Below are 13,461 nucleotides of genomic sequence, written 5' to 3' on the forward strand. Positions count from 1 at the left end.
TAGCTGGATTTGATGAGGTGTCTCAGCCGTACTTTTCCCATGTAAAGCTTGTGCCTTTGTTTTGTTCTTGGTCAAGGTTACGGTTGGAGCTTCCTTTGACTGAGACTTGGGCTCTTCATGGGCTTCGTTCTTGTGGGCTGAACTTGTTGATGTAGAGGCTTTAATATGACGCTCATAAAACAAACCCTAAAATCATACATCATGACCACCGGATATCGCCTTGCATGTTATGCCATCGGTTGCAACTGAATAAAGCATTCCATCGTTTGCAACTGAATCTCACTGCTCTCGGAAATGCCAATGGAACCCTTCAACACTAGAGTATCTTCTCTACCAAAAGCCTTCTACGCTTGCCCTTTGTTAATGTAATGTGTTTTATGGATCTCATAAATCCGCTAGACTAATAGCCCAATGCAATGAAAATGGGCCTTAAAGTTCGCTCGTTATGCGTTTCTTCTTTGGAGATAAAAAAAGCCCATAAGATCACCACCGGTCCACAGAAACGCATTAAATTACAGACTAAACCGGAAATAAACACGTTGTGACGAATGGTACGTTAGTTATTTACGTGGTTGCGTGGAAGAGAAGAAGTTCCACGTGGTGGCTAAAGTTTGCACGTTGCCTCTTAACACTTTTGCTTCTAACGTAACCACTTCTAATTTTTGTTTATTTTTCGAAAATCGCCTCTCCTTTTTATAAATTTTCACGATATTGAACTTTCTTTCCAATGTAACCAAAATTAGAAGAAGAGATCATATAGTTACTGCTTATTTACACGTTTATATACAGAAACTCATGTGCATATGACATTTTCATTTTCCGACCAATAATGAGGTCTAATTTGACTTGATTTGGACATGAAAATTGTTAGAAAAGTTGTTAAATTGATGTATTTGCCAAACTTTTTTTTTGTTGCTTTCCATCGGAAGTCAAATACAGAAACAGGTGTTGATATTTTTGACTTGAGATCGGTTAAGAAGTAAGAACAGTATATTGTCGTGATTAGTTTTAACGGCTGTGATTTGATGGCAAGACTCAAACAAGACCGTTGATTTATAGGGCAAACGATTCCCACAAGTCACGGAGGCGGAGCCTTGAGCCTAGATGCTGACCTGGCACATCAATGTAAAACTTGGTCACCAATTAAGACACGTGTCTTGTTTAGCTCCGTCCTCTTAAGCCACGTGGCAAATGTTTTTTTCTGCAAGTGATGGTTCTTCTTCGAGAGTTCGTCGGTGTCCTTATCAAAAATGAAAGAATTCGTGAAGAAATAAAAGTTGGCAAATTACTAGTAGTAGTAACTTAGGGCCCTAGAAGCTGAATTACTGAAAAGTCTATATTGTCGTTGCGTAATTATCATGCCATAAATTTGACAATAAAATTAATAATTTCGTTTTACAAACTTAATTATTGTATAACTTTCTACATATAGCAAAACAAATTCACATTTTATGTTAAGTTTTTGAGAATTCTTCAATTTTCTTCATCTCTGTTACTGTTACACCCCCTGTTCTAAAAATCCCCGCCTAGACCCGATTACTCCCCGCTTAATCGCTAGGCCCACCCTATCCGCCTCGATTAATGACTAATCCCTTAAAGAAATCAGTCACCCGATTACTCTCCGCCTAATCCAATTACTTCCCGCATAATCCGATTATTTTCTGCCTAATCTTACATACCCCGATTATTTTAGATTACTAGTATAAAAAAACTTTTTATTTTTGTTATTCAATCATTTGAATTGGGAGTTTGTAATGTTTTACAATAACTTATGTTCAAATTTTAATAAAAATCATAAATTTGAAATAAAAATCATAAAAATTTGTCTCAAAAATACATTTTTATGTGTTTACTGCAATTTTGAAAATAATATTAGATTAATATGTTTTAAAAATATTAAAATAACCCTAAAACTAATCCTCGATTAATCCCCAATTTTAATCCGATTTTCCGATTAATCGCTAGGCCCATGCCGAGCGCCCGACTAACGCCTAGCGATTTTTTAAACAAGGGTTACACCAAAAAATGTTATTTTGAGGAATTTCCTTTATCAAAGGACGTAAGAATTTGTAACATTGTTTTTTCCAAATGAGAAAAAGAAAAAAAATAGGGATTCCTCATCCGCAAATAGATTCATTGAATCAAAAAAATCCTAACCAGACAAAAAACATTAGAATCATACGGTGGATCCCACTTCCGACCATTTGCTGATTTTTCCAAATATATTGTACTCCTTCTTTCCTAAAAGATTATGGAATTTTCACATATATTAAAAAGCAATCATTGTTTAATTATTTGTCAATTATTTTTTTATACTAAATATTTTTTAATAACTTTGAACCAATAGTATAAGAAAACAGTTAATCATTACGTTTTAAATTTACGATATATTAATTTTAATCAATAAAAAATAAAACAAAAACCTAAAAATCAAACTTTGGGAAACAAACTAAAACTCTAGAATATCAAATATCTAGGAACAGAGGAAGTAGATATTATTTTTGAAAAATGCGCAATTAAAAATATTTCGAGAGAATAATCACACGAAGTTAACTCGCGCAAAAACTGTAATCAAATTTTAAATTCGAAAAATTAGATTAGTGTGATTCTAACAACGAACCAAAAAATAGTTATTTATAGTTTCATAATCACAAATGGATAACGACATTAATAACAAAATAATCGTCATTTTAGTTAAGTCAGTAGTAACCTCTGGTTAAACAAAAAGGGTAATTACGTAATTTGCGTTGCTCAGTTTCGCCTCGATTGCTGGATTTAACGGGCGAATAAGAACACCACCACCAAGGATAGATTGGTGTCTTTCTAGTTTCTTCCGATTTATTTCTAAAGTAGAAGAAGAAGAAGAAGAAAAATTTCAATTTCTCTCTCACAATCTATTCGTTTTCTGTGATTTATTTAGATTTTCCCCTTTCAATTTCGTGTTAGAAATTGTATATATACTTAGAGATCGATTCGTTCATAGATCTGTTTGTTTTTTCTAAGGAAAATTCGTTGTTTCTCTGAAAAATTGACGAAGCTTTGGATTCAATTCCAGAATTTCAAAAATCAGAAAATTCTTTAAGGTTTCATTTTGATTTGAGTTTCAATGGTGGTAGCAACGACCATAGCGCTTTACGCGAGTCCAGCGAGCACTGTATGTTCCACAGCTCACCAGATCAACGCTCATGTCTCTTGTGATCTCGATCTGAACTCTAGAACTTCATCGGCGTCTTCTTCGACGAATTCTCCGACTATCGGAGGTCTCTCTTTGCTTTTCTCCGGCGCATCCGTCAAATCATCGTCGTCTTCTTCCTCATCGCATCCAACGGTAGGAGAGGAATTAGCTTCAATACGCCATGATCGAAGCGAGGATCGAACTTTAAGCGGCTCCTTTTGTTATTCTCCGAGCAAATTCATCGGTTCTTCATACCTTAAACGAGATCACCAAAGCCCTGTCTCGGTGCTTCACGGTCCAATTTCATCTGGTAACAGTCCTCCGATGAGGATTTCACGCGATCGGAACTTCGATGGTGGATCTTCTCTTCGTGTAGGATCTAGCAGATTGTTCAATGGTTTCGTCAGGAAAGCGATAGGTTCATGTGTTGATTACGATACAGACTCTGTTCTTGTCGATGAGCAGCTGCCGTTTACCATGGACGATGGTTTCGAAGGAGAAAGAAAACAACCATATGCTAGGGATTTGCTTAGGCGTGCTCAATTGAAACATAAAATCTTCGAAGATGAATCTGTGATCAAAGCATTTTACGAAGCTGAGAAAGCTCATAGAGGACAGGTGTGTGAAACAAGAAGAACTATATCTCAAAAAATAATCGATAATTTTGGTTTTGATTTACTAATTGATGTATTTGTATCAGATGAGAGCAAATGGTGATCCTTACCTGCAACATTGTGTTGAGACTGCGATGTTGTTAGCTGACATTGGAGCTAATTCGACTGTTGTTGTAGCTGGAATTTTACATGATACTTTAGACGATTCGTTTATGAGCTATGATTATATTCTCAGAACTTTTGGATCAGGAGTTGCTGATCTTGTGGAAGGGGTAAGTAAAGAAACATCAATGATTGTGTTTGAGCTAAAGCATGTTTAATGGTTGAGACTTGAGGATTTGATTGAGTTCTGTCTTCTTATTGCATTAGGTGTCTAAGCTTAGCCAATTAAGTAAACTTGCTCGGGAAAACAATACGGCTTGTAAAACCGTTGAAGCAGATCGTTTGCACACTATGTTTCTTGCAATGGCAGATGCGAGAGCTGTTCTTATAAAGTTAGCTGATCGGTTACACAACATGATGACTCTCTATGCTTTGCCACCAGTGAAGCAGCAAAGGTTTGCTAAAGAGACTCTCGAGATATTTGCGCCTTTGGCTAATCGTTTGGGAATCTCTAGCTGGAAAGTTGAGCTTGAAAATATGTGTTTCAAGCATCTCTATCCTGATCAGCACCATGAGATGTCTGATATGCTTGAGGATTCATTCAATGAAGCTATGATTACTTCCGCGATTGGGAAATTGGAGCAAGCGCTTAAGAAAGAAGGCATTTCTTACCATGTTCTATCTGGACGACACAAGAGCTTGTATAGTATCTACTGCAAGATGTTGAAGTAAGTTCTCGCTTCCTCTTTATTCGAAAGTGCTTATCGGTTTATCGGTTTCACTAAAATAGTGGAGAGAACCGGAATACTGACACTTCATTTTATGTCAGGAAAAAGCTAACCATGGATGAAATCCATGATATTCATGGCTTACGTTTGATTGTTGACAATGAGAAAGATTGTTACAAGGCCTTAGGAGTAGTTCACAAGCTATGGTCTGAAGTTCCTGGAAAGCTGAAAGATTACATTTCTCATCCCAAGTTCAACGGGTGGGTTCTGCAAACCTGTTGTAGCTTAAGATGATGCATGCTTCTTCTTTCTATAATTATTATCTAACTTTGGGCTTTTGGAATTTTAGGTACCAATCTTTACATACTGTAGTAATGGGTGATGGAACTATTCCGCTTGAAGTACAAATACGAACAAAGGAGATGCATTTGCAAGCTGAATTTGGGTTTGCAGCTCACTGGAGATACAAGGAAGGTGACTGCAAGCATTCATCATTTGTGCTTCAGATGGTTGAATGGGCAAGATGGGTCGTGACCTGGCATTTCGAAACCATGAGCAAAGATAGATCCTCAATCTGCTCTTCCGAGCCTTTATGCAGTTTCCCGTCTCACGCTGAAGACTGTCCGTTTTCATATAAGCCTAATGGTAACCAAGAAGGACCAGTCTATGTCATTGTAATCGAAAATGAGAAGGTTAGTTATTATAAATCTCCTTCAAATTCTTCCCATTGAGGATGTTTCTTTGCTTGGAGTTATAATTGATAAACCTGAAAATGCAGATGACTGTGCAAGAGTTTCCCGCGAATTCCACAGTCTTGGACCTGTTAAGCAGAGCAGGACCAGGGAGCTCGAGATGGTCAATGTACAGCATCCCGGCAAAGGAAGAGCTAAGGCCAAGACTAAACCAGACACCTGTAAATGATCTGAAATGCAAGCTTAAGATGGGAGATGTGGTGGAGCTGACTCCAGCTATACCTGACAAGTCTCTGACTGAATACAGAGAAGAGATTCAACGAATGTATGATCGAGGGCTTGCGTTTTCACGCTCTCACAGTGCAGCTGCGGGTACCATGGTTGGCTGGGGAAGCTAACAGATTCTCTTTGTTCATGTATATATATTATAGTTGCATATATAGTAATGCTTCAGAAGATTTGTTGTACCTTTGGTATTGTTGATTCCCACACAACGGTGTATATATATATGCATGCTCATATGTTCCACAAAAACTGACTCTGGTCAATAATATTTGATTCTCTTACATTCTACTTGCTTCTTGACACAACATATGGTCCATAATAACTGACTTTGGTCATTGATATTTGATTCTGTTACATTCTACTTGTTGATACATAACATTAATAGTTTTTCTTTTTGCCTATCTACTTATTTGGGTCGTCTAGAGAGTGGAAAAGAGACCCTTTGAGGAGTTTGGCTTGGAAGGTCTGATGCTTGTTGTTGCTGCTGTTGTTCTTGAGAGGACTGCCCAGGATCTGTCATTTCTTCATCGTCCTCGGTTTCTTCAGGTTCTGTGGAAACTGACTTCTTCGGTATCACGAGCTGGTAATTTGGGCTCAGCAATGTGTCCTGTTCAGGTGGGAGTGGAACACCAGGTCCTGCTATCGATTTTGGCAGAGGGATCTTGTTCCTGCTTGCAGCAAGCTCTAATAGAACCTAAACCAAACATCAAAAACATAAACTTCAAGATTCAGGAACCAAACGGCATGAATTTGAAAAATGAAAACATTTAAAGTTCTCAGCAATGCAACTTATGTGGCGAGAGGGTCACAGTTCACAAGTCATAACTAAGAGTGATAAATCCCTAATGATTCACATAGCAACTACCAAATCATATCGTGAAACAAGGAATCGTCAACAATGCATACCTCTCTTGGAGGTGGCTGTGAGAAGCTGAAATTAACTTTGGATTGAATAGCGAGCTTGACATCATCGCAGTCAATGTTGGATTTGCTAGCATGCTCTGAGTAAACCTGAGCATCTGTCAAGACTTCGACCACATACCGGTACCATAACTCCAGAAACTGGTGTATCACACGAGGCTCGTAGTCTTCTACACCCATCGACTTAAGCAAAGATTTCACAGTCTTAGCATCTCTAGGTACATCTTCTTCACCTTCTCCAGCCATTTTTATCCCTAAACAAACTCAAAAAAAGTAAAGCTACAGAGTCATAAGAACCTTTCTTAACACAGATTTGATGTTCCAAAATACACAAGTCATAAGAACTTGCAACAGTAACAAATTAACATAAATCGAATAAATAAGAATTAGAGCTTCACGAATCAGAGATAAGAAAGACAAAGGAGATTCTAACCTAGAATTATCAACAAGTTCCAAAACACAAGATTACAAGCCATAAAGAGGCGATAAATACCTAACGCGAGAGAGAAATTTTGGTGGAGAGGTGATGGCAGAAACACGACGGAGAGATTGATGAACGGCGGCGAGGAATCGGAAAAACTAATCTCTCTCTCTCACTCTAGATCTGATATTCATGGTTTTGTTTGTAAATCTGCTATAACATTGAGGGTAAAACTAGAAATTATGTAAATGCTAGTATTTATTTATTGCGTTTAGTATTTCACTCGTGCATAGGCCCATTAAAGACCCAAATTAGAACGACGGTCGAATGTATATTTTTTAATACCGATAATAGCCTCGTCTCTCTTCTCTTCGCTTGTCCGTGTCTACAACGTTGAAATTGGAAATTACCACTATGTCCTCGCCGGAGCGTGCTCTCTTGAATCTATTGACGGACATCGCTCTCTCCTTCGACGGCGCAATCCTCGGACTGACCCTAGCTATTAGCGCCGTCGGTTCTGCTCTCAAGTATGCCTCTACCAACGCGGCGTTGAACAAGATCAAAGAAGCACCCGAAGTCTCCGTTGCCGACCTCCGATCACTGCTTCCAGTTTCTGAAGACAAATCTGAGACTAACGATCATGGGAAAATCGTTGTGGTTCGCGGAGTCGTGAAACCAAAATATTCCGGAGATGAGAGTCACAAGAACAACAACGTGTTAATCTCTCCGGAGACTGGAGATAAAGCTCTTATCATCCAGAGAACGCAAACTGTACGTTGGCCTAAACACTTAAGTGTTTAAGTTTCTCTCAAATTGCAATTGACATTGACCTAATTTTGATTTATGTTGAATGATTTCTTCATGGTTAGGTTTTCGTTGTGATTGATTAAGTTAGCATTATGTAATATTTGGTGCTGCTGTGATCTCAGAAGGGAAATGTATGTATCTAATGTCATCATTTTTGTTGTTCACAGTATGTGTATAGTGGATGGAAGAGATTGTTCCAGTCAACTGGTCACCGGTTTATGTTGGAGAGATCAATGCGCAAACACGGAGCTGATTTTATGAGAACGGTAAACTCTGCCTCCCTTTGCGCTTTATCAGCTTCAGAGGAATCAACTTTGGCTCTCTATCCATGATCAAACTTGGCTTTGTGCAGGTCCCATTTGTCATTGTTGGAAAGGATCAACAATCGCAGTCTACTTTTCTCGATGTTAACATGGATGGTTCAAGGCAACCTCTTCCGCTTACCACTGTGTATAATCGCTTGCAGCCTATTAATTCTTCGTTTCTTCAAGCCTTTTTGTTCCCTGATTATCCTGTGAGTATTATGTGTATTCAAAGAAATTTCTGTTTTTGAGGACTACTGATGGTTACTTTTTCTTGGCCATTTCCATACTAATTTTTGTAATACTTTCTCTTCCAAGGTCGGTCTGCTTGATATAGAGAAGATTTTACCTCCTGGGAAAGATATAACAGCTGTTGGCATCTGCAGTTTTAATAATGGAGTTCCTGAAATCAAATCGTGCCAAGATCTTCCTTATTTCTTGTGAGATTTTATCTGAATAGTTTTCGAACTTATATATCTGCCTGCATTCTAGCTCAAATTACTACTTCATCTTCTTCTTTTTGTTTTCTCAATATGTTGATCATTTGACAATACTTAGTCCATTGTTGCAAAAAGGCTTTATTGCTGTTCATATGTAAATATTTTTGACTAATCTTTGCAGATCAGAGATGACCAAGGACAAAATGATTGAGGAACTCATGGATCAGACCAGCTTTATATTCTTTGGCAGTGTTATCTTGGGCATTGTGTCTGTTGGCATCCTTAGCTATGCTGCTGTCAGGTACTGGAGTTGTGAGATATCAGATTTAATTTTAGATTTGGGCAACGTTTTGATTTGAAATCTGTTTAACTTTCGTATCTTCAGGACCTGGAATAAATGGAAACAATGGAACCATCAGAGAGACCTGCCACAGAGACCAAACGAACCTGTGGTCGATGATGAACCCGAAGATGCAGATGAAATCCCAGATGGAGAATTGTGTGTGATCTGCGTGACAAGAAGGAGAGTACCTGCGTTTATTCCCTGTGGACATGTAGTATGTTGCAGGGTATGTGCTTCAACCGTAGAACGAGAGTTAAACCCTAAGTGTCCAGTTTGTCTCCAGAGTATTAGGGGATCTATGCGTGTATATTACTCTTAATGACTCTGAATCTTCTCTCATTGTATGTAATAGGGTAATGCAATTTGTACTCTCAGAGAATCGGAAAGTTTTAATTAACAAAATAGTTTGACAATGATTTGAAAGTTCTTCAAGCCACTCTATATAGAGTGAGAGATTGCAGAGGATATGAAAGCAAAGTTTTAAAGGAAGAAATTTTGTAAATAACCGATAACCAAAAGTAGCCAAGGATGACTTTCCGTCATATATCATCACCAGTCGCCGCAGTTCTCCCAGAGCAAGATCCTTCTCAGGTGCCTCAAGTCCCTGACATGAGAGCTGACGCATGGTGTGTTGACGGATAACCTGAGAATCTGAACTGCGGGTTTTGGAACATGTTGATACGGTTCGAATTGGAGCTCGGTGTGATCGAACTAGACCCGAGTCCGCTTCCACCACCGCGAGAGCTCATAGAGAAATTCTGTCCATTTGCCATTTGAGAAGAACACAGTGAGTTTGCTGATTCTTGAAGCTTCTTTGTATTGAGGAAACGTCCACCGGAGCCTCTAGCTCTCTTTAAAGCATGAAGATGGCGAGACTCATGAAGGTACGGCTATAGAAAAAAAAAAAAAAAAACTTTGTTACTCAGTCCTGAATTGCATCAAATCATCAAGGTCTTCTGAGTTATTGTTCCCTCTCTCTTTGGTGTTTTAGGCAAAATGGGAAAGTGAAAAGATTCATACTTTACGGCATTTGATGAGTTTGTTCTGAGCTTCGAGTTTAGCACGGTGCTTCCTGCGACGGAGAATCGCATGATACTGTTTTGCATTGACAAATATTGGTTCATTCTCTTGAATGTTATGAGGCAATGGCACTCTTGAAGAAACCAAACCCATCATCTCTAAATGTGGCAGCACCTGCAAAATGATTTCCAAATCAACCAATCAATGCGCCACATCGATTCAGAATTGTGAAAGCACAAGGCTTCACAGTATATTACCGTTGGTGCTGATGCATATTCAGGAGCCAAGAAACCATTGAAATGTGATGTTTCAGCACATTGAAGAGACCAAGATATTTGACCAGAAGTAGGAGCAGGAAACACAGAATCTTGAGACACCATCGACGAGGTAGTAGTTGACTTAGTATAATTTTCAATAGGCTTTCCCGGGTTTTCGATGTAACCTGCATCAACCAAAGACAAGAAGAAACGCACAAAATTAAGAAGGTTTTCGGTAATTCGACTAATGTTCAAATCAGTTTATTCGTTTAACCTGAGAGATTGGTATTAACAATGCTGCATCCATAACGGTTATGTTCTTCAAAGCTTGCAACTTCCCCGCCGCCTGATTCTTCAGTAGATTGTGATGAGGTTGAATCTTGATCTTGCAGCTGCAAACCCGAATGTTTCGTCCCGGGGAATTGTGTTGTAGACATCATCATATCCTTTGTCAAGCTAAAAGATTCAGATCCTTGAATATTTGAATTTGTTGGTATTATTGAGTTTCCCCAAGATGATTCTTTCCTTTGAAACACTTGCATTGTCTTCAAATCTTTACTTCAATAAACTAAATGTCCAAACCAACAAGTCCAATCATGAATCAATATTAACATTACATCAACATTTTGTTCATGATCCACAAAATCAACAAATCCAAGAGAGAAATGATACCAAAAAGGATTATAAAAACCATCCTAAAACACAGATTCCAATTTCAATTACACAGTAAGATTGGTCAAATGATCTAAAGCGTTCTAAAGATTCAAACTTTGAACATGGCTATAACTTACACAACATGCAAACACAAAAGCTTTTGCATAAGATTACATTTCTGGGTTTTACCAGAAAAAATAGCTCATCAAATCTCTTTGAACTTACTGATCCAAGCAAACAGAGAAAGCAAAAAAAAAAAAAAAAAATTCTCATAACTCAAAAAATTGAACTATTTCATTACATCATCAGAAGTAAAAACTGAGCAACCAAATCATAACACACTACCAAATAAATTAAGCGAGCAAGAAGAGAGAGAGACCTTTGGTGTTTTGGATTTGGTAAAAGATGGAGAGAAAGAGAAGTTAAGTAATAAGATTATGATGCTTGATGATGATGATGATGATGATGCATGTCTCCTTCCTCAGAACATGGTTGTTTCTTTCGTTCCTCTCTCTTCCTCTGTCTCTGCAAATTGGGTATTGGCTATGGCTTAAAAGACTAATCTTGACTCCTTTTCACTTTTTTTTTTCCTTTATTATGTTTTTTCTTCTCTCAACAAATGCATATTTATTCACACACCAATTATTTAGTTAGTACTTAGTAGTTCCTTTTAATATAGTTGTTGTTTCCATTTCTAAATTTTTTTTGCAGATTTTGACATTTCTATTTGTGGTATTTTTCTTATCTTAATTATATTGTTTATGTTTCAAAATTAAATATATCGAATCAAATCGTGTCACATAGTGTCATATAATTGTCAAATCGTGACGCATGTTTAGTTTTATTAAAAAATATTATATAGAAATATGTAGGCAACAATTGAAAAAATAATATAATAAAGATAGATATGAATTGAAATGTGATGCGTGTATAATTTTTAGACAAGGCTAAAAATATATCTAAATATATAAATAATATTAAAATATTAGGAAGAAAAAATTGAAGAAAAGGAAATACCAAATAAATAGTTAATATTTTTGAAGTATATAAATAAAGTCGATCTTTTAAAATATTTTGTGGTCTTTTTGAAAACAAAATGTCATACTTCTGATAATGCCAGTAAAACTATATTTGAAGATTTAAAACTGTGATATCCAATATAAAAATACATTATATCTTAAATATTTCATCCATCACATAGCAGCTACTACTCTACTCCATATTTGTTGTGTAGTTTGTATAGAGAATTTTCATCTATTTCAAAGATGTTTAAACACCTTTATTTTTGTTTCATATATTTCCTCTGTTTCTTAATAATAATAAGTGTTGTTAAAACAAACAAACAAAATTTCATTTTCTTTGTTGTTTTCAAATTTTAATGTAAAGTTTATTATTATTTTATTGTTTTTGACTCTTAAAATTCTGTAGTTTGTTTTTTCATTGGTAGATTGTTTTTAAATAGATAAATAAATATAGTTTAAAATAGAAAAACAGAAAATTCAATAATTTCTTAATGTCTATGCAGAAATCTTAAGCAACAAACATACTTATAAAATAAAACAGAGAGAGAGTTTATCAATTCATATGCGATTCTTTTCAGTATATATATTACAAGGTTCAAAGTTTTAAAATAAAATATAGAGGGTGTTTTAAGTATCCTATTCCAACATTGTTTTATAAAAAAAATGTGCAGAATTCTTAAACATTTTAGGTATTATCTAAACGTACTTTTTCTTTTCTGTCTTTTATTTTGTTTGTTTTGTTTAAGAACATCTGTTTTTTTTTTTTTAAAAGCAAAAGTTGAAGTGGAAGGTTGTCAACATCTCTTTATAGCGCAATCAATATTTGCATTTAAGCGAATAAACTAAATATTTGTTTGTAGTTGGGGTAATTGATATTTATTGCAAGTCAAGCAAAGCGAAAGAGCCCTTTTTCACATTTCTTTTTTTTTGGTAATCGCCCTTTTTCACATTTCTTGATGCAGCATCCCCAACACAAAGCAATGAATCGTAATTTCTGCAGTATCTCTCTGCATTTAATCCACAACTCTGAATAGTAATTATAAGGAAGACAAAAAAACACTCAAAATATAGTAGAAAAGAAAGAATTAAATTAATATAGCAACATTTCTATTTGTTGGATAACTTTTGTTAGTTCAATAAAACGACTCTTTTTTACTATATTGAAGTAAAATGAGACTTTGTATTGTGGGGAAGATATAATTTTGTTTGCTACGTACACTTATTTGCTTTAGAGAAAAGAAATGCGTAACTATCATGCTTCGAAAGAGGGAGGTTACAGGTGTTACTTCAAATATTATTATTATATCATCAACAGAATCTAGAAGTTCTTAGAAATCAATTATTTTGATTTCCTACGTTTATAGACTTACTAATTAATATTTCGAATCTCCCCTAACCTCGATCCTTAACTCACCGCAATAAGATTAAGTAAATGACTTTTTTTTTTTAATACGCATAATAAGACAAAACAAGACTAAACCCATTATTAGTCTAATAAATCCATTTTAAACAGCACGCTTTCAAATCCAATCATAGACAATCTACTTTTTCCCTACCATGTCTTAACACGTGTATGTAAGATTTAACTACAGTCGTTAATTTTTCTTTTAGTTATACTTCCTCCGTTTCATAATATAAGTCGTTTTGAAGAAAAAATTTTGTTTCATAATATAAGTCG

At 36.1% G+C, this 13,461-nt stretch overlaps 4 protein-coding genes across 5 annotated transcripts; 2 read left to right on the plus strand and 2 right to left on the minus strand.

Moving 5' to 3' along the window:
- Positions 1–2,824: 2,824 nt before the first annotated feature.
- On the plus strand, positions 2,825–5,879 carry LOC9327854 (probable GTP diphosphokinase RSH3, chloroplastic). The gene is made up of 7 exons (XM_002891746.2): positions 2,825–2,972; positions 3,081–3,793; positions 3,876–4,061; positions 4,159–4,619; positions 4,721–4,879; positions 4,969–5,311; positions 5,398–5,879. The coding sequence occupies exons 2-7, from the start codon at positions 3,107–3,109 to the stop codon at positions 5,707–5,709; spliced, it is 2,148 nt and encodes a 715-aa protein (XP_002891792.1). The 5' UTR covers positions 2,825–2,972; positions 3,081–3,106; the 3' UTR covers positions 5,710–5,879.
- Positions 5,880–5,905: 26 nt separating this feature from the next.
- Positions 5,906–7,312, minus strand: LOC9327855 (transcription initiation factor TFIID subunit 9). Of its 2 annotated transcripts, none has more exons than XM_021014324.1 (3): positions 7,011–7,312; positions 6,503–6,771; positions 5,906–6,290 (listed from the first exon to the last, which is right to left on the minus strand). In XM_021014324.1, the coding sequence occupies exons 2-3, from the start codon at positions 6,761–6,763 to the stop codon at positions 6,003–6,005; spliced, it is 549 nt and encodes a 182-aa protein (XP_020869983.1). In that variant the 5' UTR covers positions 6,764–6,771; positions 7,011–7,312; the 3' UTR covers positions 5,906–6,002. The 2 variants fall into 2 exon arrangements, with proteins under 2 accessions (XP_020869983.1, XP_020869984.1); XM_021014325.1 differs by having other exon boundaries at positions 6,503–6,796.
- Positions 7,276–9,246, plus strand: LOC9330541 (E3 ubiquitin-protein ligase SPL2). Its single transcript, XM_002891747.2, has 6 exons — positions 7,276–7,709; positions 7,913–8,011; positions 8,098–8,259; positions 8,366–8,487; positions 8,669–8,788; positions 8,873–9,246. Exons 1-6 carry the CDS (start codon positions 7,353–7,355, stop codon positions 9,147–9,149), a joined length of 1,137 nt encoding a protein of 378 aa, XP_002891793.1. The 5' UTR covers positions 7,276–7,352; the 3' UTR covers positions 9,150–9,246.
- LOC9327856 (nuclear transcription factor Y subunit A-5) lies at positions 9,200–11,376 on the minus strand. The gene is made up of 5 exons (XM_002894434.2): positions 11,141–11,376; positions 10,382–10,675; positions 10,108–10,292; positions 9,851–10,024; positions 9,200–9,720 (listed from the first exon to the last, which is right to left on the minus strand). Exons 2-5 carry the CDS (start codon positions 10,647–10,649, stop codon positions 9,427–9,429), a joined length of 921 nt encoding a protein of 306 aa, XP_002894480.1. The 5' UTR covers positions 10,650–10,675; positions 11,141–11,376; the 3' UTR covers positions 9,200–9,426.
- Positions 11,377–13,461: the final 2,085 nt, after the last annotated feature.

The sequence above is a fragment of the Arabidopsis lyrata genome, assembly GCF_000004255.2.
Source record: "Arabidopsis lyrata subsp. lyrata unplaced genomic scaffold ARALYscaffold_1, whole genome shotgun sequence".
Classification (NCBI taxonomy): domain Eukaryota; kingdom Viridiplantae; phylum Streptophyta; class Magnoliopsida; order Brassicales; family Brassicaceae; genus Arabidopsis; species Arabidopsis lyrata.

What these genes read in the sequence shown, in the direction of transcription:
- LOC9327854 (XM_002891746.2), top strand. Translation starts at nt 3,107, where the DNA reads ATGGTGGTAGCAACGACCATAGCGCTTTACGCGAGTCCAGCGAGCACT. An exon ending in TTGCTGATCTTGTGGAAGGG is followed by an intron (nt 4,062 to 4,158) that starts GTAAGTAAAGAA and finishes TTATTGCATTAG; the next exon opens with GTGTCTAAGCTTAGCCAATT. An exon ending in TTGTAATCGAAAATGAGAAG is followed by an intron (nt 5,312 to 5,397) that starts GTTAGTTATTAT and finishes CTGAAAATGCAG; the next exon opens with ATGACTGTGCAAGAGTTTCC.
- LOC9327855 (XM_021014324.1), bottom strand. Translation starts at nt 6,763, where the DNA reads ATGGCTGGAGAAGGTGAAGAAGATGTACCTAGAGATGCTAAGACTGTG. An exon ending in CACAGCCACCTCCAAGAGAG is followed by an intron (nt 6,291 to 6,502) that starts GTATGCATTGTT and finishes TGTTTGGTTTAG; the next exon opens with GTTCTATTAGAGCTTGCTGC.
- LOC9330541 (XM_002891747.2), top strand. Translation starts at nt 7,353, where the DNA reads ATGTCCTCGCCGGAGCGTGCTCTCTTGAATCTATTGACGGACATCGCT. An exon ending in TTTTGTTCCCTGATTATCCT is followed by an intron (nt 8,260 to 8,365) that starts GTGAGTATTATG and finishes TTCTCTTCCAAG; the next exon opens with GTCGGTCTGCTTGATATAGA. An exon ending in CTTAGCTATGCTGCTGTCAG is followed by an intron (nt 8,789 to 8,872) that starts GTACTGGAGTTG and finishes TCGTATCTTCAG; the next exon opens with GACCTGGAATAAATGGAAAC.
- LOC9327856 (XM_002894434.2), bottom strand. Translation starts at nt 10,649, where the DNA reads ATGCAAGTGTTTCAAAGGAAAGAATCATCTTGGGGAAACTCAATAATA. An exon ending in TGTTAATACCAATCTCTCAG is followed by an intron (nt 10,293 to 10,381) that starts GTTAAACGAATA and finishes TGGTTGATGCAG; the next exon opens with GTTACATCGAAAACCCGGGA. An exon ending in AACTCATCAAATGCCGTAAA is followed by an intron (nt 9,721 to 9,850) that starts GTATGAATCTTT and finishes TTTTTTCTATAG; the next exon opens with CCGTACCTTCATGAGTCTCG.